This window comes from Nymphaea colorata, chromosome 4 (assembly GCF_008831285.2).
Source record: "Nymphaea colorata isolate Beijing-Zhang1983 chromosome 4, ASM883128v2, whole genome shotgun sequence".
NCBI lineage: Eukaryota > Viridiplantae > Streptophyta > Magnoliopsida > Nymphaeales > Nymphaeaceae > Nymphaea > Nymphaea colorata.
Genome location: NC_045141.1, coordinates 14,316,216 through 14,338,932, shown reverse-complemented (window position 1 = coordinate 14,338,932; position 22,717 = coordinate 14,316,216). Strand labels below are relative to the sequence as shown.

Below are 22,717 nucleotides of genomic sequence, written 5' to 3'. Positions count from 1 at the left end.
TTACGTAGGCAACAACTAACAACCAGTACTTTGAAAGGCAGTTGTAGAATTCCATGAAAGCTTGTCCTTAACATTCTGTCAACATTACATTAATGCATCAAATGGTGAACCTTCCACTGGAATATAAATTACTTGGATTTGGATCAACTCAATAAATGAATACCTAGATTTTAACAAGCACTAGTAAGAAATTTGGTTGTATTCTGATTTAAGAAATGACATCATATCAGATTCAGAGTCGGATCAGATTTAGTTTTAAATAAATATCATACATCCAATGCTCTTATATTTTGAAAATAGATCAGATTGGGTTCAAAATTTGGATATAGATATGAATGTAAGAAAAAGAAAAAAAAAAACAGATTCAGATTTTGAAGTTTTCGAATTCAGATTCGAATATTTTTAATTTGTTGGTATTCAGTTCCAAATTTGAATCCGTGTGAAATACCTAAATAAGTGGATACAGTTAAAGCAATATCTCATTCGAATATATCAAATTCGAATTTGATTCGTTGACCTTCCTAATGCTGGCCCGCTCGAAGTCGCCTTCTTCTCGGAGCGGGGGTTGGAGGGGGCACTGCTCTGGTGGAAGAGACTAAACTCCACACCGCCTGCAGAATCTAAGGTGGCTCTCGCATACAAGCTCTTGGGCGGCGAGAATTCGATTCTTCCCAACTCTCAGGTCTATCTCCGGGCGAAGCTTGGCTTTGAAGGGGGTTTCAATGCAAATCCGAGCAAAACCCTTTCTCTGAAACATTTTTTTTGTGGGATGATCGACATCAAGGAGCTTGCCCTGAAGGCTGACAGCCACTCTTCTTCATCTGCTTGTAATTTTTCTCTGGAATGATTATCCTCATCCGGCCATCCACCGCCTCAACCTTAAGCGGACCATCATCTTGGGGAGAGCTCTGCTCCTCACCAGAAACAAGAGCCGCCCATGACTGGCTACCTTCTATAGGAGATCCTTCCACATTTGGAATCTGATTGTCCGAGCATTCCGCCACTCCTTCACCGCCTATTATCCATAGATCCATAATCCCTTCCGATCGCCTTATTGAAGCAGCGTTCTTTCCCTCCCCAAATTGGGGGAACTACTGCTCGCCCGGAACCTCCTGTGCAGACGAGGAAGAGGAAAAAATCTAGGAGAGACGGTCTCCCAGTGTCTTGTCCATTCAGCTCATCCCATTCCTACACTCGATTTCATCTTTCTGTGTTTCCACTACAAAAAATTCATGGTCCTTCGTGATCGTGGGTAATCATCCTTACCAACGTTCTACAAACTAAACGTCGATGCAGATTATCACCAACGTTTGCATCATCGTCACTAATACGATTAGTGGCATTCGTAAATGTTGGTGATAGTTTTCACCAACAAAATGTCTAACGACGTCTTCAGTAAATGTCAATAAAACTTTTACTTTAGGCAGTTTTTACCAATGTTTTCTTGCTATCGGTAATATACTTATTTTTTTTAGTGTTCGAGGACTTTGAGCTTCTATTCAAACTAAGTTTTGATTATAAAGCTCAGAAAAATCCAGCTGTTGTCAAAAAATTAAAGAGAGTTATTATAAAGCTACCCAGAAAGTCCATGAAAGTAGTCGGAGAAGAAAGCTTCCAAGGATTTTCCGGCAAAGTCCAACATTGTTAGAAATCACAATGAAACATTGTGTTCTCATTTATTTATTATCTAACAAGTAATCTAAGCTAGTCTTCATTGAAGTTGAGAATAGGGTGGAGCCAAAGGCGAGGGCAGCAGGCACCAAAGCTACTGTATTATTGGCCATGCTAGTCCTTGAAATCTTGCATTGTGATTAAGCTTGACCTAAGTTCTGTTAGGTCCAGCACTACATGTGGTGCTCCCACCAGACTTGAGTTTTAAGTGAGAGATCGATTAGTGCTCCTCAGCTAAAATTTTTTGGTGCCGCCACTGGCAGCAAGGGTCTTAGACCCTCTTAAAACAAATTACATACAAATTTTTAAAAAATTTATTTATTTTATATAAATTTTTTAAAAAATAATATTTCAACTCATTTAACGGTGACATTCTAAAACGTTGCACAACTTCCTAGGGTTTTCCGCCACCACCGGCCAAATATTCATTCCACCTACCAACTTCACATCATGTCCTAAACTTCTTTGTCTGGTTTGTGGAGCTTTAAATTCTCTTCCACCAACCCAGTTCCCTTAACAGAAGATATCGAGTCCTTTTACCCTTCTTCACAAAGACAAGAAATGCCAGTAAGTTTTTGTTTTCTCTTTGGATGCGTCAGACTTTCAATCTTCCCTTCTTTGCTACGTCTTGTTCTAGTCCTCTTTCAATATTCAATCTCTTATTGGTAGGGGCAGGATAAGGAATAGTCTCATTTATTGATCTCTTTCAGCTTGAACATTGAAAGTGAAATAATCTATTATCAGTTCACATCATTTTCTTCTTGTTTTTCTCTTGATTGTCATCTATAAAAGATCAAGAATTGAGATTATTTATTATCTGTCCAGCATTTAAGAGTCTAGCATGCATATATATTTATATATAAGTTGGTAAAAAATAGACACCTAGGTCAGGAATAAAAACCACACCATTGATTTTGATCTTTAAAGTGTTTTTTTTTTTTTTGCAATCTAACCTTATTGACATGATATTTAGAATGGATTGATGCAAAAAAATATACTAAGTTGATCATTTGTTAGACTTTAATTGAGTTTTTGTAATAAGATAAAATGAACGGCCCCCATGGCATGATAATAAAAAAATCAACATTTTTTATTAAAACAACTTGAATCAAAACATGTTTTATATCAAAATAGTCTTTATAAATATATTAAGATGTTTATATTGTATTTAAAATAGTTTTAAAATAAAGAATCAATGGGTTTGATTTTTATCCTTTATGATAAAGTGTTTGGTTTTTACCAACTTTTATATATATATATATATATAATTGGTAGGACCTAGACCGCTAGGTTAAGGACAAAAGCTAGACTACTTAAATACAACTATTAAGGTTTATTTTTTTAATCTAACCTTATACATATGATCAGGGGCGGAGGGATGGGGGGGGGCCGCCCGGGCCATGGCCCCGGTGAGCTCAGGATTTTTTTTTTATTGAAAAAATCAAATTTTTTTAATTTGGCCCGACCGGTCGCTCATCGTCGCTCCTCTTGGCCCGGCCTGCAAATCGTCTTGGCCCGACCCTAGAAAAAATCCAGGCTCCGCTTCTGCATATGATGAAAATAATATCCCTAATCTAGCGGTATGAGATGTACCGATTTACCACAAAAAGAAAAGAGTTGGCTGTCTGAAAAAACCAAATAGAGAAAGAAGGAGGTAACGAATGAGAGACTAAAGTGAAGAACATGTACGAAGTCGAGATTGATTGAAGTTGCTTTTTTATATATAAGCTTTTGGGAGACCTCGCCTTCTGTGGATTCACAAGGTTTGATTGCAATTCAGCTAACGAGAAGTCAAATTCGGAAATTCAGATGTCGCCTAAAAAGTAGGTTAGACAAGACTCGGCCGTTGCATGACCAAGTTTTCAATGTGAAAGCGTGTTATCTATGTTGGTAGTTTGAGAGTTTGTTCTTGTCAAGTCGATAACATAGATTGGTTTTAATTCCAACAAGTCTTTTCATTAGTTAATTTCATTTATGAACTTGTTGATGGGCAGTTCAAGTGTCATAGACATTTAATTCATATTGTATAAACTTATTAAATCAATGACAAAATGATTTCACTAAGCCGTTCCACAATAGTAACAAGATATTACTGTTTTATATATATATATGTCCTAAAAATTGAGGCAAATTCATTGTACATTTTATGAATTGATCTACTAGCCGACCCTAATTTTGTGGGCGTCTACATGAAACATAACATCTCGATGCTATTCCGAAACAGCTTCTATATATATATGACTCAAAGAATGATGCATTGTTCCCATCACCAAACGGGCTTATCTAGTAATTGGTAGAAGAATAATCCTTGGTTTGATTCTTATCAGTTTTAATCTCCTACACAAAGCAACACAACCCTAAACTCTGGGGACAATGATGGAGCCTTGACCAGTAGCAAAGCCAGAAAAATTCGCTAGAGGGGCACTTGTTTAAAAATACTCAAATCTGGTGAGACACTTTTATATATATATATATAAGATTTTCATTTAAAAGTAAAGAATTTTTAAGAGACTGGTGTGGCTATGCCACTGGCCTTGACTTATCATTAGTTGGGTTGATGTTAGTTGATTGTTTATCTTGAAACTACTCCGGATCAAATGTGTTGATCTATCAAATCACAATACTAAGAATGTTCTTAGGTCTTGGTCATGTAGTTGTGAATCCAAATGAAATACTCATCATGTTCACCGGAATTATTCATTAGTCTCTACAAACAAGGTAAGGGCTTTTAAGAGTGCGATTTTTTTTTTCTTTCAATTTGGGAATGTTGTTTGTCTTTTCAAATTTACGGGGTTGTGAATCGATAAGTTGTTTCTTAAAGAATGAAGAAAGTCCTCAAAATGACATTAACCATGTGTTATTGAGGCGCTTGTCATTTTAGTAGTTAGAGTTTCCTGATAATTTTTTAATGTTTACTTAGAGGAAACCACTTTTGACAAAAAAACCTCTCATAAAACATTTTTAAACAAAATTAAAATTTCCAATTGTACTCTGATTCCCCATAGTTTTTTTTTTGTTAAATAAACTAAAATACTTAAAAATTTTCAAAAAATAAATGCAATTTTCTTATTTCTCACTTTCGCCGGCAAAGTTGGCTGCAGACGATAATTTCCACGCCATTGTCCTGCGTCGACTACGTGCCTAACATGCTTCACACTGCCACGTTTTTCACGTACATTCAGTAAAGGAGGCAGGACTGGTCAAGCAATTCGTCTAGAAAATCGAAACGGTAATTAGGGTTTAACATCTGGTCTGGGTCCGAAGTGGGGCTCTACTTAATCGAACCGGGCCTGACCCGATTATGGTTCCGACTCGGAACGGTCAAATCGGTTCAATTTGGCCCGATTTCCTTTCTAATGGATCGTCTCTGTATCGTTCCAATTTTATCAGATTTTGGATTCGAATCGGCCGTCTTGATTTGAATCAAGCCATTATGCTGCTCATCGTTTTGTTTCACTCAATTTTCCGATTCCAAAGAAGCGGGCAAGTCCACAATTTGTTCTAAACAATATTGGTTTGACTAACTTAAGATCCAGTATACTCACATACGACTTTGGGGCCTCATGGGATTTGGATTCAATATCAAATCCAAATCCACTTTCTTTTATTTACCACATCCAACTAACCAAATTCGAATTTGTTTTCACAAAACAAATAAATCAGATCCATTGACATCTCTACTTTTATATTTAAAAAGTTCCACAACCACACGTCTCTTAGCAGCCACTTGACCAAAAAACAGAACTAAACAGTTAAAAGTAAATAGAAATATAGTAAGGAAGAACAAAAAACATGACTTCATTGCACTGATTGGCCCCTTTTCTAAGTACTAAAATTGGTGTGGAAAGCCACTTTAGATTACTTTAAGTACTTAGAAAAGCACCTTTTAACTTAATTTATCGGGCCGGCCCCGGCGTGAAAACTAGGAAATTGTGACCGCTGCCAAGGTGAAAAGCCCTCTCGATGAAGACGAAATCTTGCCCTTTTGTAGCTTGAGCTTTCTTATGGTGTTGTCCTCGTAAAACTTAATGGATATCAAGGCTGTCCCGACTAATGGATTTAGGCTTATTAGCATCTAGTTTGGATTGCAAACCTGAGTCTAGTTTCAATTCTTAGGTGTGCAAGAGAAGTATTTCATCAAACCACTAAAGGGGTGAACAATGAGTCGAGCTCAACTTGATAAAGTTAGTCTCGTGAAGGAGTTCAAGCCAAGTCGTTTGCTTAACGAGTCGAGCTCGAGTTCATGAGTGGATTCGTTCAAATACTTGAATTGAGTTCGAGCTCAACAAGTAATTACTGAATTGAGTTCAAGCTCAACAAGTAATTACTGAGTCGAGCTCGAGTTCATGAGTGGACTCGTTCAAATAATCGAATTGAGTTCGAGCTCAACAAGTAACTAACTGAGTCGAGCTCAATCTCAACACATGACGATCAATATCAATTCTATTCAAACGAGTTTGTCGAGCCTTAATCGAATTGAGCTCGAGCGGCTTCCGTCGAGCTATTCTTGAACTCGAACAGAGTCGAGCTCGAAATTTCATTAGTCAAGCTGAGTTCGAGCTGACTGAACTCAGGTTCGAATTGGCTCGTATTCACCTCTACAAACCGCCCAACAAAAGAGCCGAAAGCCCCATACTCCTTGTTTCACTAGGTTACATGACCTACTTTGATGATCTGTTCTTTCAAGCACAAAGAGTTAACACTTTGAGATGAGAATTGACCCTACCAGCTAGATGCCTTACACTTGCATGAAGAGACTAATAAAGAACTCTTACCAATAATTAGATGCTGTTTATTTGAAGATCTAGCATCTGAGTCTATCAAATGATGGATTCATATTCATATCCAGATGTAATTTTATAGAATAATCAGCCCGATTGAAAATCGGCTTTGCTTATCTGCACTCATTTTCGAGTCCGAATCCGATGAACTCATCTGGATCCAGACCATATCGGATCCGTTCACATCCCAAGCTGCCCTGCAGTCCACACAGATGATAGAAGAAGAAGAAGAAGAAGAAGTAGAAGGCCCAGCAACCAGATCCACATTTGAGCTGCCACGTGACAACATATCAACGGTCCTCGTTCCACCTCTTTTGTCATATAGTATCAGAGCGCCCATGGCCCCCCCGTTCCTCTCTTCTCAGAGACACAGGGAGATGAACCCTTAACCAAAACGAGAGGCCAAGATTTCTCACTATCTTCTGCTTGAAATCGCAACCCTTATCCTATCCACAAGCCTTGCTCTAAAGCACTCTTTTGTTTCTCAATCCTTCTCTCACTCCCTCCCTCGATTTCCCACTCTCCTTGTCTCCCTTCTCCTTCCTTTCCCCTGGTAGCAGTCGTCTGCAGATCATGTTGCAGCGACCATCGAACACTTGACTGAGAAAGACAGAGACCAACCATCTGCTCAGGCCAGTGGGCTTCCTTTCTTCTGATTCCGTGTTCCAATGGCCCCAAAAGCCGGCCGTACAAAGACCAACAAATCCAAGGGAGAGAAGAAGAAGAAGGAAGAGAAAGGTTAGCACAAAGGACTCTCAGAAATCGGACCACCAATTTGTTTTCCGTGTGAGCGTTCCTTTTCTTATTGTAATTAAACGTTTGTGTTCGTCCTCATTCTTCGCAGTGCTGCCTACCACCCTCGACATCGCAGTCTGCACCCCTTATGACACTCAGATTACACTCAAGGTAAGAGAATCCGTTTCCTTGATTCAATTTTATGAACCGCAATCGACAGATGAAGTTCATTAGTCTCCTCTTTCTTTTCCGCTACTTGGGTGCTGATTGGTATTGGTTAATCTGATACAGGGGATCTCTACTGATAAGATTATCGACGTCAGAAGGCTTCTAGCAGTTCATGTGGATACATGTCACCTAACAAACTATTCCCTATCTCACGAGGTGAAATTGGTAGCACTAAATGACAATAGAAATGGCCTTCTTCATTGCAATTTATGAAATTGGTAGCGGCTGGATTTAGGATTTAAGGCACTAACATGGTGATGGATTGAGCGTTACAGGTTAGAGGGAGCCGATTGAAGGACGCTGTGGAAATCACTTCTCTCAAGCCTTGTGTATTGACCATTGTTGAAGGTAAGGAAGCACTCATTCGTTCATGCATTCATGCTCCGCTTCCTTCTTGTCCACGGAAGGAGCCAAAAATTGCAGATCTTCTCAACCACATTGGTAGGTGAGAAACATTGGGAGTGATTGTCTTCACATGGGTGGCTGCCCACATAGTTTTTTGGGGTCATGGAGGCAAAAGAGGCAACGTTTTTTTTTTCTTTTATTCTGTTTCTAGTTCTGTGACGCATTTCATTTATTTATGGGGATTGGTTACATGTTTCCCATGTGTGGCCAGCTATGGCCATCGTGCTCCTGAACATGAGAAAATTCCCAGTGGCTCTTCTCCTGAGAAAATTCCGGCCACACCCGCCCCTCTCTCTCTCTCTAAAATCATGAAAGAACAGAAAGCAGTGGGCTGTCATCTAACATTCAACTATGCTCTGCCCAATAAGTTCTAGTTCTTGTATTCAATGAGATTCTTTCAGCATCTGACTGCTGTGAAATTGAATCGCCGGAAAAATAGAGATGACCGGAAAGGACAACTCCGCACCTGCAAATTGCCATGGCGCCACTGTAACGGCGTAACGCTCAATGTGTATCTGCAACAGAAGGGCAGCAGAATTAGATATTTTCGGGCGTACGCTCGCACGTGCCGATCCTTCTTTAAACAATGATGATTCTAACAGAAAGATCGTTCGAACTTTGGGACGGTCAGCACTGCTCATATTTAAATGTTTCACGTATAGCTTGCTTGGAAGAAACAAAGCTACCGCTAAATAAATGCTTGTGTAGGTGCTTTCTGTATATTACTAGAAGTGATACACTTTTTAAGAAATACTTTTTTGGTTTTTTCTCCACCAATAAATTGAGGAATATAGATGGAAAATTTTTTGTTCTTAAGCTTTTTGAACGTCTTCCGCAGTTAGGTGAACGATCTTTTTTTTTTCGTTGGTTCAGATGAAAATGAAATGAGAAAACCATAAGGCCCATCTTTTTTTTTTTTTTTTGAAAAATGACAATCTACGTCCTGAAAATGGGGTTCTTAGTAATTTGGGAAATGAGTACGACTTGGTTGCTCCCCCATGCGAAAAGGACGGGTCGGAGAAGGACGTTGATAACAAAAATGTCGAGTTTGCCCCTATTGTTGAGACCGCAGGGCAGGGTTGGTTTTTTTTTGAAAAGTTGGGGGCAAAGGAGACTATTGGCCTATCGTCGTCTCCAACCTCCCGCCTTTCTGGTTATGCAAAAGCGCGGAAACTCACACGTGCGAGCGGATTGGGTTGGTTTGGTTTTGCAGAGGACTACACGGAGGAGCAGGCGGTTGCGCACGTGCGGAGGTTCCTGGATATCGTCTCGTGCACAACAGCGTTCGGGAAGAATGGAGAGGGCAAGGAGAAGGGAGCTGCGGCGAAGAAGCGGAGCTCTCCTCCTCCTACTCCTGCTCCATTGGATGAGGAGGGGGACCCAGCGAAAGCCGAAGGGAAGGGAAACAAGGGCGCAGCGGACGTTGCGGCAATCCATCCTCCGTCGAAGCTTGGCCAGTTCTATGATTTCTTCTCCTTCTCCCACATCCCTTCCCCGATTCAATGTGAGCTCCTCGTACTTCTTATTCTCCTTTTTTTTTCTGGGTTGAGGGGGAGGAGGATTAAGGTTTTCGTTTGAATTGCTTGGTTCTGAAGTTAGGGATCGTCGACCGTGATAATTTTCTTTTGTTGATTTTCAGAATGGATCCAATTCGAGTTTATGATATTTTTATTTTTCCAGCAGAACCCCAAGAGCTTTGTTAAATGGGATATATGGGAGGTTTTGTCGTATCTTTGAATGTTTTTGCCGAAAATGTTGATCTTCTTTTTCTCTTTTTCTGCAGATTTAAGGAAATCTGGACCCCAGTTTCCTGAAGAGAGGGCGGAGGATGATTTCTTCCAGATAGATGTAAGCATATTTTTCCAAATTCATGCCACTGAGACGCCAAGAATTTCGAGCTCTTGTAAAGTTGGTAGTTCTTGTAGTTTCAGCGTCCTAGAGCAGTTATGCGTTTCTCTTTCCGCTTTTTCCTTGTGCTATTGGTTTCAACTCTGTCTAGTTGCTCATTCGTAAAATCTCAGGGCAGTTCGTTATTTCTCATTCTTTTGTCTCTTTTGCATTAACGGAATCAAATGCCAAAGAACGTGAAAATTGGAAGCGAAAGACTACCATTTCACTTCTTCAGTTGAATAATCGCAAGAGCAAAACTTTCCAACATTTTAGGATATGATTTTCGTGGCTATTTGAAGAAAAAGGGGGAATTAAAAATTTTCATGTGCCATCTCGAGAAGCACTAGTTCTTCAAATGGAAACTCTTCCCGTAGTTGTTTCTATCTTTCATAACCCTACTACAACCATCCATGTGGATTCTTTATGCTAATAACTTCATAGATGAGATTTCACACTTGAGATTTTTGGCAATTGAACTTCATATTCATGCAGAGCATGTTTACCATGATGACCTACAACAAATGTTTCCCACTTCCTACGTTATATGTTTGCTTACTCTACCTTTCTATTCTTCAAATTCTTCTCTGGATTGTTTCATTTGTGAGACTTTCTGGCTGGAAAACGCGTTTATGGTCTAATCGGAAGAACTCATGTGCAGGTGAAATTGATAAATGGGAAGCTGGTGACTGTCGTTGCTTCCCGCAAAGGCTTTCACACCACAGGAAAGCAAGTTTTCCTATGCCACACGCTAGTCGATCTACTGCAACAGCTAAGCAGCGCATTTGCTAATGTGAGTAATGAGATTTTCTTTCTATTAGTTTCATTTGTCTTTAAACTAATGGCTGTAAAAAATCTTGACCTTTTTTGTGTTTTGAATTTTAAAATTTGTTCAGGCCTATGACTCTCTAATGAAAGCTTTTACAGAACACAATAAGGTGACAATTTTTGTTGCATTTTTCTTGGGATAAGATGAAGTGGCTTAAAATTGGTGTATGCTGTAATTTGCTGATACACGATACCTGAATCTGACTTTCCAGTTTGGGAATCTACCGTACGGTTTTCGTGCCAATACGTGGCTTGTGCCGCCAATGGTTGTTGAATCGTCTGGATTCCCCTCTCTACCTGTGGAAGATGAGAGTTGGAATGGTAATGGTGGCGGGCAAGGAAGAAATGGTGAACATGATAACAGGAAGTGGGCTCAAGAATTTTCAATTCTTGCACGAATGGCATGCAAAACAGACGAGGAAAGGCAGATCCGGGATCGGAAGGCCTTCCTTCTCCATTGTTTATTTGTCGATGTTTCAGTCTTTAAGGCTACTGCAGCAATACGCCATCTAGCAGATGCCAACGGACAAGAATATGTCCCAGAAGCCAGCCTATTGGACAGCAAAGTCCATGAAGAATGTATTGGAGACTTGAAAATAACAGTAACAAGAGACGTAAAGGATGCAAACATCAAGCAGGATGCTAAAATTGATGGGAGTCAAGCACTTGGAGTATCATTGAAAGAGGCTGCTCAGAGGAATTTGCTTAAAGGGATCACGGCTGATGAAAACGTCACTGTCCATGTAAGCTTGTAAATGTATTTATTACATTATCATGTAGAGATTCTCTTGATGCATGTAATATTCAAGCGACATAGTTCTTGTGCAGGATACTGCTACTTTAGGTGTTGTTGTTGTCAGGCATTGTGGTTACACTGCAGTAGTAAAAGTTTGTGGGGACATGAACAACGAAGTGGGTTCTCCGCTTCAAGATATTGATATTAAAAATCAGCCAGATGGAGGGGCGAATGCTTTAAATGTCAACAGGTAAATATTGGTGTGGATATGGAGCCAAGTTATTTTTTCATGTCTTATGGTTTCTTTTTTCTTGATACATCCAGGTATTGTTTTTTCAATTTGTAGTTTGTACTAACCAAAAATATTACTTGTTTGCTCAGCCTAAGGATTTTGCTTCCCAAGATATCTGGCGTGGATTCTTCTGGTAATGGGCAGCATTTTCCTTCTGGTGATGGTGATTCAGATGACATAGAAAAAGCTAAATCATTGGTATACTTTGTACTTGGTGATAGCTTGAAGAAGTTGGAGAATGAATCAGCAGAGTCAGCTAAATTTTTTAGATGGGAACTTGGATCATGCTGGGTGCAGCATCTACAGAGCCAGGAGTCTTCAAAAAGTAATGATCCAAAGGCTGTTAACGAAAAGAAAGACGAACCGGTTGTCAAGGGACTGGGAAAGAAATTTGAATTGCTCAAGAAGATAAAAAAGAAAACGGAGAATACAAACAACAAGTATAATGTATCTGATGATGTTGCCATTAATAGTTTAGCAAGTGATTCTTCAAAAGGATCAGAGAATGGAGAAAGCCATCAGGAACCAGGCCTCCAGAAAGTCCTTCCAGAACCTGCCTTTCTGCGTCTTAAGGAATCTGGCACAGGACTTCATCTAAAGGTATGCTTGCAGTATACCTGGATATGGAGCTTTGATCATTTCATTTTGGCGTGACTTTGCTATCTTAAATTTTTAAAAGACTCTTAGTAAAAGAACTTAATTTTAGGCTTCTGTATATTCTCTGAAAATGAACTTGATATCCTAGAGCCACAAAGCTACTGCGTTCAAGCATGAGAGAAAAATATACATGGTCGTGGTCACTTTTGAAATCACTTGAAGTTGATCAAAGTGGACCAAAAGTAGTGCGGAATCAATCAATACCTCTTATGGAGAAAGAATAAGGATAAAAAGTGGAATTAAGATTCTTTGATCAGAAAAACCAAGTTGTTCACCATTCTTAGTAGACTAACAGAAGAGAAGGTTTGCAAATTGCAAGGCTAAGCTCAAGATGTCTATGATAAAATCCATTTGCAATGTGAACGAGGTCTTTTGAAATTTTGAAGGAACGGTTATCTATGTCCTCAGAGTGGTTTATTACAATTAATTTGTCTTCAATTATTTTCATGCCAGAGTATTTTTTATTTCAATTTCTTTGAAGGCTTAGATCACAGGCAACGGAGCAGCTTATACTTTACCTGCACTTAACAACATTGTCAATGCTACTATATGATATAGATCACAATTCATGAGAAGGAAATAGGCTTGCAGATGGTCTCACAAAATTTGTGTTTTTCATGAAGACATGCCTGCAGGCTTGGATGATTTATCAGATAAAGTTTGTTAACTAGGATGAAGTATTTTACATCTTCCTCTGCAATTTCATGGTTTTTATCTATTAACTGACTTTCTCCTTTTAAAAAACAGTCATTAGAAGAACTGACTGAGATGGCAAATAAGTATTATGAAGATGTTGCATTGCCAAAGTTGGTAAGTGGAACTTACTTTTTGACACAATTGATTACTAAGATGTTGCATTTTTTCTATTTAATCTAGAAAGAAATTCTGAATTTTACCTTTATTTTAAACATCTGTACAGGTAGCAGATTTTGGGTCACTTGAGCTATCTCCAGTTGATGGACGCACACTGACTGACTTCATGCATACAAGAGGATTGAGAATGTGCTCCCTTGGACATGTGGTAAGAACATAGGTGCACTTATCCACCAAAATAGGAATCACTGAAATCTAATGACATGCTTTATTTGACCTTCGTGGTTTTCCAGTTTTCTTTTATTTCTAAATATCTATTTTTGACCTGAACCAGGTTGAACTTGCAGACAAGCTTCCTCACATACAATCTCTTTGCATCCATGAGATGGTTACTCGAGCCTTCAAGCACATTTTGCAAGCAGTTATTGCTGCGGTCAAGAATATGGATAGCTTGGCCAGGGCAATAGCTGAATGTTTAAATGTTTTATTAGGTGTACCAAACAAAGATGATGACAATGTAATTGCTCTGAAACTGAAGTGGTTAGAAACATTTCTTTCTCGACGGTTTGGCTGGAAACTCAAAGATATAAATTTGGAAGAATTGCGGAAGTTTGCAATTCTTCGAGGACTTTGTCACAAGGTCTGTCCATTTAACTTTAAATAGTTTACATGCTTGGAGTGGCAAGAACAAACTTTAATTTTACTATGAGGGTTGACAAACGTTCTATTTTGTTTTTCCTATAAAGGTTGGATTGGAAATGGTTCCCAGAGATTATGAAATGGATAAATCAAGACCTTTTGAAAAATCAGATATCATCAGCATGGTTCCTGTATACAAGGTAAGTTAGAAACCATTTGCAGAATTTAAAATTTTAAATATAAATTCACCTTGAAGGTAAGAATATCGATTTATGCCTTAACGCTACTTTATGTTTCTCAGCATGTGGTGTGCTCATCAGCAGATGGACGGACATTATTGGAATCATCGAAGGCTGCATTAGATAAGGGAAAGCTTGATGATGCTGTTAACTATGGAACCAAGGTACGAAATCTTTGTTTTTTATGAGTGCTAAAAGTTTTTGTATGTCATTGTATTGTAATTTTGTGCTGTATGAATGTGAAGGCACTCTCAAAACTTTTAGCTGTCTGTGGCCCTTACCATCGTATGACTGCTGGTGCATATAGTCTTCTGGCTGTGGTGCTCTATCATACTGGAGATTTTAATCAGGTAATATGGGAATACAGTTCTGTGTTTGATTACCACCCACAACTGCAGGTTACAGTTTCACATACTCTTTAGATGAAGTTTATTTGCTACTGGGCTAAATTGTCCTTGAATTAATGCTAATTTAACTTAAGTGGGTTCTAGTAAGAGTCTCTTTGTTATGGTTATCAGAATCATTGCTGTTTGTCTATAAATCTACTTTACTATGTTCAGTCTCTTAATATGAGAATATCTGTTAATGGTCCATCTGAGCTATTATTGCTAAGTTACTAGCTTGCTGATGAGTTTTGTTTTGCATGTTTATTTCATTGACATTCTTTTGAATTATTTACTAGGTCTCTTCCAAAGCTACTCTCTATTCCTGATTGCTTCTGCATAATTTTTGTGGACCATCAAGTACCTGAAGCCACTGTAAAATTCATGTTCTTCTTTTTGTAGGCAACTATTTACCAGCAGAAGGCCTTGGATATAAATGAGAGAGAATTGGGCCTTGACCACCCTGATACAATGAAAAGCTATGGTGATCTTTCAGTTTTCTACTACCGCCTGCAATATACTGAACTGGCTCTTAAGTAAGCAAAAAGTTGCTTTGTTCTATTAAGAGCAAAGGGTTGTTGATGAGTGTATGCTCAATCTTAAATTCTTAATTGTTGGAATGCTTCTTCTCATAGATTCCCTCTTTCTAGAAAGTCTTTTTACTTATCTTTGAGAGAAAGCAAATCCTTGTTGATGATGTAAATGGCATATGGTATGGGAAACTATAGTAAGAGTGGAAAGATTAACCTAAATAGTGCTAAATTTTTATATCCAAGGGAGGACAAAATGGGTCATTTATTCTTTAAATAACTGAAATATATAAATTTAGGTGAAGATGCAAAACTAAGGTTTGTTACTTGGTCTTTGGAGTCATTCCTTTTCTTTTAAATGCTGAATGTGTTAGGACTTTAGAAAAATCAAGCTTTTATGGGTCCATTGTAGAGCTTGCATCTTTTTGTTCATTTCATGTTCATATGAAAATTATTGGCAAAATATTCTCTAAGGGCCCGTTTGATGGGCAGGAAATCTACTGTAGCAGAGGGAATTTATTTCAAATTTTCAAAAAATTTTCCAATCCATCAAACATGGAAAAAAATTTTGGACCGTTGGAGGTGATTCCAGAAATATATTTCCAGAAAATTTTTTCCAGCCAAAGGGGTGGAAAAATTTTTTCAGAAAATATTTTTTGGACCGTTGGAGGAAGAATGGACGGGAAGGAAGAAGAAGGGAAGGAGAAGAAGGGAGAAGGAAGGAAGGAGGGAGGAAGAAGGAAAGGAGGGAGGAGGAAGAATGGACGGGGAGGAAGAGGAAGGGAAGAGGGGAAGAAGGGGAAGAGGGCACGGCGAGGAGGGGGAAGAGGGCACGACAAGGAGGGGAGGGGAAGAAGGGGAAGAGGGCACGGGAGGAAGGAGAAGAGGGGAAGAAGGGAAGGAGAAGAGGGGAAGAGGGCACGGCGAGGGAAGGAGAAGAGGGGAAGAGGGCACGGCGAGGAAGGATAAGGGAAGAAGGGAAGGAGAAGAGGGGAAGAAGGGAAAGAGAAGAGGGGAAGAAGGGGAAGAGGGCACGGCAAGGAGGGAAGGAGAAGAGGGGAAGACAGTTTGGGTGAGGGTTTCAACAGACGGTTTCCTCCTCCTCCTCCTTCTTCCTCCTCCTTCCCTTCCTTTCCTCCCTCGCGCCCTTCTTCTTCCTCCCTCCTCTTTCGTTCTTCCTCGTTCTTCCTCACCATTTCCACCAAACTAAGAATTTTTTTTTTCAGAAAAATATTTCCTTTATAACAAACACAAGTTGGTTTTGAAAAAACTGAAAAGTATTTTCAGTTCTTTAATTCCAGAAATATATTTCTGGAAATTTTTTTCCAGAAATATATTTCTGGCCATCAAACGGCCCCTAATGGAAATGATTGATGCACTCTAGGGCATATTCAGGCTATCCACATTGACAATATGTTTTTTTTTTCTTATGCTAGCAACTTATATGCGCTATATGTTGCATAGAAAATAAATTGAAAATTCTAAAAAAAAAAAGCATTTCTGTCCAATGTTCTCAGCTATTCATATTCACAAGGTGTGACTATTATCCAAAACAAAATACTCTCTATTACACATCCTGCATATTCCTGTATGATTGTTCATTAATTGCATTTTCTGTTTTAATATGTAAATTTAGTTGTACTTACCTTGAGCTTCTTATCCATTATAGGTATGTAAATCGAGCATTGTACCTTTTGCATCTTACTTGTGGAACATCACATCCAAACACTGCTGCAACATATATCAACGTGGCAATGATGGAAGAAGGTTTGGGAAATGTTCATGTAGCCCTAAGATATCTCCATGAGGCCCTTAAGTGCAATCAAAGATTGCTTGGAGCTGATCATATACAGGTATACTATCTAATCTATTTAAACATGTTGCAGATAACTCCATACACATGCTTGTGCTGACATTCATGTATGTGCATTTATGTAATAGTTTGAATTGGACAATGATACGATTCTTCACCTTAGTGTCAAATATTTGTGAAGCATCTTATGCTGTGGTGAAAACCACTGGCTCTTTTAAATTTATGCGCTTTTGAAATTTTCATAAAAACTGCAAATGACAGAAAAAATAAGAAAAAACATATTTTCACAATTTGATCCACAAAATCACATAAACTTGGATTTATACAAGTAAGAAGTCTCCGGATGAAGAAAGAAATGGCTTATTTTTTCTAATTTTGTCTTGTTTCCATTTTCCGTACTCCTTCCCAATTAAATTCCTCGAATTTTATGGGCAACTAAAATGTTTTCTCTCTCTTGATCTATTATTATTTTTTTGCTTTTTTGTACTCTTTCCTTTTTAATTCCTCGGGTGTTTAGGACAACTGATGCTTCAAAGAAAGAGTGAAACATTCCTCCTATAATGGTACAGGCTCCCATAGCAATTACATATTTTGGTTCAGGCATTTGTTCATATAGTCTTACTAAAGAAGGAACCATTTTCATTGTTACTGTACCGGCTGTTAAAATAAGGTTGGCTTGCCTAGGACTTGATCTTGGCACCAGTCCATAACGATCAAAATCGAATCGGGAGCCTATTAATGAGGCAAATTCAATGAAGCAACAACTGGTACCGTAGAGAAGCGGCCATAAACTGGAAAGTCTTGACCAATTCGGAAGATCATTCAATGTAGTTGAAATAACTGAATTGGGGGTTGTTCGGTCAAAGAGCAGACTTGTGGTTAGTATCACAAGACCAAAATTTGTCTACATGCATATTCATTTATCTAGACAGACAGATATCACTGTCATGCTTAAGGCACCAGGTGTTGTGATAATAAATTGAGAACAATTCATAACTTCTATTTTTATGTTTAAGTTTGTAACTTTTCTTTTTATTTTTCTTTCAGACTGCTGCCAGCTATCATGCCATAGCCATTGCTCTCTCATTGATGGAAGCATATTCACTTAGTGTCCAGCATGAACAAACTACCCTACAGATACTTAAAGCTAAACTAGGACCTGAAGATCTTCGCACTCAGGTTTGCTTATGCCCATTGTGTGTGCCATATTCTCATTCAAAATCTTGAACTCTAGAGATTCAAATTGATATACTGGATTAAATTGTCCATGAAGGATGCTGCTGCATGGTTAGAGTATTTTGAGTCTAAGAATGTGGAGCAGCAAGAGGCTGCACGCAATGGGACCCCAAAGCCTGATGCAACCATAGCAAGCAAAGGTCATCTTAGGTACTATTGTACTAATTATTTTTGTCTACTTTGAACTCGCTAGGTATCCATATGAACTTCACTAATGTTTTCTTCCTGCATCAGTGTGTCCGATCTCCTTGATTTCATAAACCCTGACACAGAGATGAAGGGAAGAGATGTGCAAAAGAAACAGCGTCGTGCAAAGGTATGTCAGAGTAAAATATGTTTGTAATTTTCAGCAAAAAACAATGAATTTGTCTAGAGTTTCTAAACAAAACTAGAAAAAGAATATATTAGGATGTATAGAGTAGGGTTTTCCCAAGTCCTGTGATATTGGCCTTGGAGTTGTAGCCAATATTTTGAAGGGTGTAGGATTTGGGACGATGTTTTGAGAATGACATGGCATTTTATCCTTTGATAGCCAAGTGTTTTAAAAGTATTTTAAAGTGTCTGCAACATTGATGTCTATGACTATGATATAATTATACATTAAATATGGGCAAAATTGTCATGAATTATGAAGGGGGAAAGAGTACCATGGACTCCATTTGAAGAAAAGAACAAGTGTTTGCAAAACCAAGCAATTTTAAATGGTAGCATTGGTCTAGTGCTTGCGTTGTTAGTTAGGCTATGATTTATTTGCTATATTTTGGACTAAAACTCTAGTCATCAGTTGAATACCTTTGTGTTATCTGATGCTATAATTATTGATAACTTGATACCATTCTCAGAATATCTAATTATTTTCATTGTCGAAAATCCTTATTTAAAATTTATTTTCTAGATGAAACAAATGTTTGCAATCATTTTTATGTTTTATTTGCCATTTACCTATTTGTTCTTGTTTGTTTTATGGCAGATGTTGCAGATCAAGGATAAACTTGATCAAGTTAATTCTGTCCCTGTCAAGGATGACATTCAACATGAGGAAAGCATGGCATCAAATGCTTTGGTAGATGAAAATGCTGCAGGCAATGATAACACAGAAACCAAGCCAGAAGGTTATGTTGAGATGAAGACAGTGAGTCTCGTACATGAAAAGGATAGTGTGTCTGTGCACGAACCAAACCAGCCAATGCTTGATGGTTCAGACATAACAGAATCTATTGATGAAGGATGGCAAGAGGCTGGATCAAGGGGTCGTATTGGTAATGGTGGAGGACGCAAGTTTAGCACTAGAAGACCAGCCCTAGCAAAGCTCAACACAGGTAACTCTGGATCCTCAGACTTCCATAGCACAACGTACAGAAGGAAAAATCTATCTCCAGGGCAAAGAACATTTATGTCACCAAAAACACCTTCATCTGATGGGTGCATGGTTGGAAAGTTGGTCAAGTCTTCTAGCTTTAGTGATAAAGATAGCCCAACTGAAATTCCTGGGAAGAAGCCTGAGACGGCAATTGATTCTCAACAGCATTCAGACGTAAAGGCAGTTACCAGATCTCTCCCACATGCAACTCTCTCAACAATGGCATCCAAGTCTCTTTCTTATAAAGAGGTAGCTCTTGCACCTCCTGGCACAGTGTTGAAGCCCATAATGGAGGCATCAGAGGATCTGCCCAAAGATGCTACAAATGTGCAGGGTTTGGATGAAGAAAAGGTGATAACCAAGGAGGAGGAAGAAGAGGACTTAGAAGTGAAGGTGCAAGAAGAGGACGTTGTAGACAAATCTGAAAAAGTAGTTGATGCTGGTCATCTAGAACCATCTGATGATGTAAACAACACAAACCCTGAAACTGACGAGGCATCATCTCCAAAAGAGAGCAAGAAAGAGATGATGGACACAAACAACAGCAAGCTTTCAGCAGCTGCTGAGCCATTCAACCCAGGGAGTCTGCCATCCTTGATTCCACCGTTTTTCCCAGTTTCTTCTGCTGGATTTAGTGATGGTAGAGTAGAGCAAGGAGGAATTCTTCCACAACCTGTAAATATTCCCCATCACCCATCTATTGCAGCTAGAGTTCCCTGTGGTCCACGCTTATCTGCATACTATAAAACTGGGCATTCCTTTCGCCTAAAACCTGGGTATGCTAATATGCATAAACCCATAATAGATCGAAGCAGCTTCAGCCCTCCTAGGACAATGAACCCTAATGCAGCTGAATTCATACCTGGGAAAGCATGGCAGCCTGCTCAAGCGGTGGATCCAAAACTTGTGGATTCAGAACTTCAGCCAAACCAAGTGGAAGCAGAAAATGATGGACAGGATAAGGAACAAAAGATTACAAGTCCAGAAGAGGGTAACTCTGAAAGTGAAGCCACTGCAAGTGGAACTAGTAAACAATGTGAAAAGTCACAAAAATCTGAGTTGGCGAGACAAATTCTGCTAAATTTCATTTTCAAATCATTCCAGAACAACGTAGAGTCGGATAAGACGCAGAAGGCAGATGCATCTCAGTCAGTTAGAAAGGATAAAGATTTGGATCAATCTTCAGATCCAATCGAGAGAGATTCTGCAATAATTAAAGTCCTTTATGGAGATGAAAAGAATAAGGAATTGGATACTCAATCTCAGCCTTCTGACCACGGCCAGTCTAAAAGTACAGAAATGAGCAAGAATAAAAATGGTGAAGGTGAAGGCTTTACAGTAGTGACAAAGCGGAGGCGGAACAGGCAACAGTTCTCTAGTACAGTGAATGGACTATACAGTCAGCCATCTATAGCCACTTTTGTGACTTGAGCCAGTACACAGCAATGAAAAGGAAAGGACTCACAGAAAAAAGATCCAGAAACAGTGGTGTTAACTGTTAAAGAAAGTAATTTTCAGGATTTGAAGGCGGAATAAGAGAGTGAGCCTTTGGAAGAAATTTTATTTCATTGACGTTCTATCTGTTAGGATTCAGAAATGCTTTTCAAGTTCGTAACAGACGTGCAAATGTGCTTGCACAGATGGAGAACCAATCTGAATCAGGGCGCCAAAGCGGTTGCAGCTCCTCGTGTCCAAGAGCCCTCAATGAAACATGTTAATAGGCGACCTCCACTGATGGAAACTGTTTTCTGTCGGAACCGGCAGTTACTCGATTATATATGTAGTGTAGTATATTCTGGGAGCGGATATGACCATTTAGCTTGTTTGGAGCATTGGTAGAAAGCAAAATAAAAGGCAATTTTTCCTCCTTGTTCTAGAAGTTTTGCTGTTTGTGTAAATGTTTCAACTTTCAACTATGCCAAGAATGCATGCGTGTGTTTGCATGCACGTTTGCTAGTATGGGCTGCTAAGTTGTTGTTTATCTTGCAGTATGAATATCTTTCTTTTCCTGCAAATTTTGTAGCAGTTACATTAATTAAAGACACAAACACATCTCTCAGAAATTCTCCTGTGCTTGACTACAGATTTTTTTACCCCTGATGTGTTATCTCTCTTTCTGGGATCCAAGGTAAAAGAGCACGCAAACACAAAATACAGCCACCATGAATACATGTACCTTTCTGTCCTAAAAGGTAAAAACCATTTGTGCGTGTATATATATATATATATATATATATATATATATATATATATATATATATATATATATATATATATATATATATATATATATATATATATATATATATATATATAGAGAGAGAGAGAGAGAGAGAATGCACATAAAAGGCATGTTCGAAATCGAAAAGTTTAAATTCATTGTTTCATTCTACTCTCAAATAGAAAGAAGACTGCAGCAAGAATAGCAGGTTAAACCAGCATGGCCAGGTCTCTAGCCTCGAGTGGTTTCTCTCTCCGATCAGAAAAGGGCACCAAAATGTCCCCGATAAGTTGTTGAGGTCGACGTTTATTGTGGGGAAAATAAAAAAGTAGCTAGTTTAACTGTTTTTGTGTCTTTCAAGAGAAACAGATCTCTGGTTTTCTCATTTGGATAATTTTGCATTTAAGAACCAGAAAAATATTACTTTAAGTTGTTCTGAAACATACGAATTTTTCTGAATTTCCTGCCTTGGGTAGGGAGTAGGAGTATTTCATCCTACTGCTTAATATGATGGTCAAAACCCCCACCCTTCCCTTCATCTCTAAGGTATTAGTTTGCTTTTGGTGCATTGGATAAGGTGCTCTCATTACCCTTCAACTTGCATATCAGTGCCCGTTTTTTGCAACACAAGAAGTTAGTGCCCTAGGTAATTTGAAATGGAGACTGGCCACTTCCTAGCCTGCCCTTCCCTTTACGCCAACCAACTCAAGGATATGATTGCTTCAACTGAGGCAATGGCTACACAAAAGCCAAAGAACATCTGTTCTCTTCAATGCAGGGAGTGTAATTCAGATTACTCCAAGAACTCAACACACTACCTTAGGCAATGGCTACACAAAAGCCAAAGAACATCTGTTCTCTTCAATGCAGGGAGTGTAATTCAGATTACTCCAAGAACTCAACACACTACCTTTTGGACGCTTACATGAAATGTTACAGTTTTTAATATTGAGACAATTTAGACATTTTGTCAACCAAATAAATAATTCTAAGGGTAAGTGTTAAGTTTGGGAAAAGGAAGCACTTGAAAAGTTCATTTTTGGAGTGTAATTTCAAAATGTTCGCGCAACTACAAAGGACCATTGGCAGCATATGGCTTTGAATATAGTTTCCTAAATGCCCAAAATAGTTGTTGCAATGTTCATTGATTTATGGGGGGGTCCAATTCATGTTCAATGATTTATGGGGGATCCAATTCCCTAAATAGTTCCTTCCCAATTGTAATGCCCATTAAGACACAGGTTTAAGCCAGCAACTGGGTCC

At 38.7% G+C, this 22,717-nt stretch overlaps 1 protein-coding gene across 1 annotated transcript; it reads left to right on the top strand.

The window, feature by feature from the left end:
- Window positions 1-6,811: 6,811 nt before the first annotated feature.
- On the top strand, window positions 6,812-21,326 carry LOC116253499 (protein REDUCED CHLOROPLAST COVERAGE 2-like). The gene is made up of 23 exons (XM_031628329.2): window positions 6,812-7,190; window positions 7,297-7,358; window positions 7,479-7,571; window positions 7,691-7,763; window positions 9,034-9,324; window positions 9,604-9,668; window positions 10,369-10,500; window positions 10,604-10,645; window positions 10,748-11,278; window positions 11,364-11,521; window positions 11,653-12,163; window positions 12,968-13,030; window positions 13,140-13,241; window positions 13,368-13,673; window positions 13,780-13,872; window positions 13,974-14,075; window positions 14,157-14,261; window positions 14,697-14,830; window positions 16,494-16,677; window positions 17,685-17,816; window positions 17,911-18,023; window positions 18,108-18,189; window positions 18,844-21,326. The coding sequence occupies exons 1-23, from the start codon at window positions 7,121-7,123 to the stop codon at window positions 20,662-20,664; spliced, it is 5,265 nt and encodes a 1,754-aa protein (XP_031484189.1). The 5' UTR covers window positions 6,812-7,120; the 3' UTR covers window positions 20,665-21,326.
- Window positions 21,327-22,717: the final 1,391 nt, after the last annotated feature.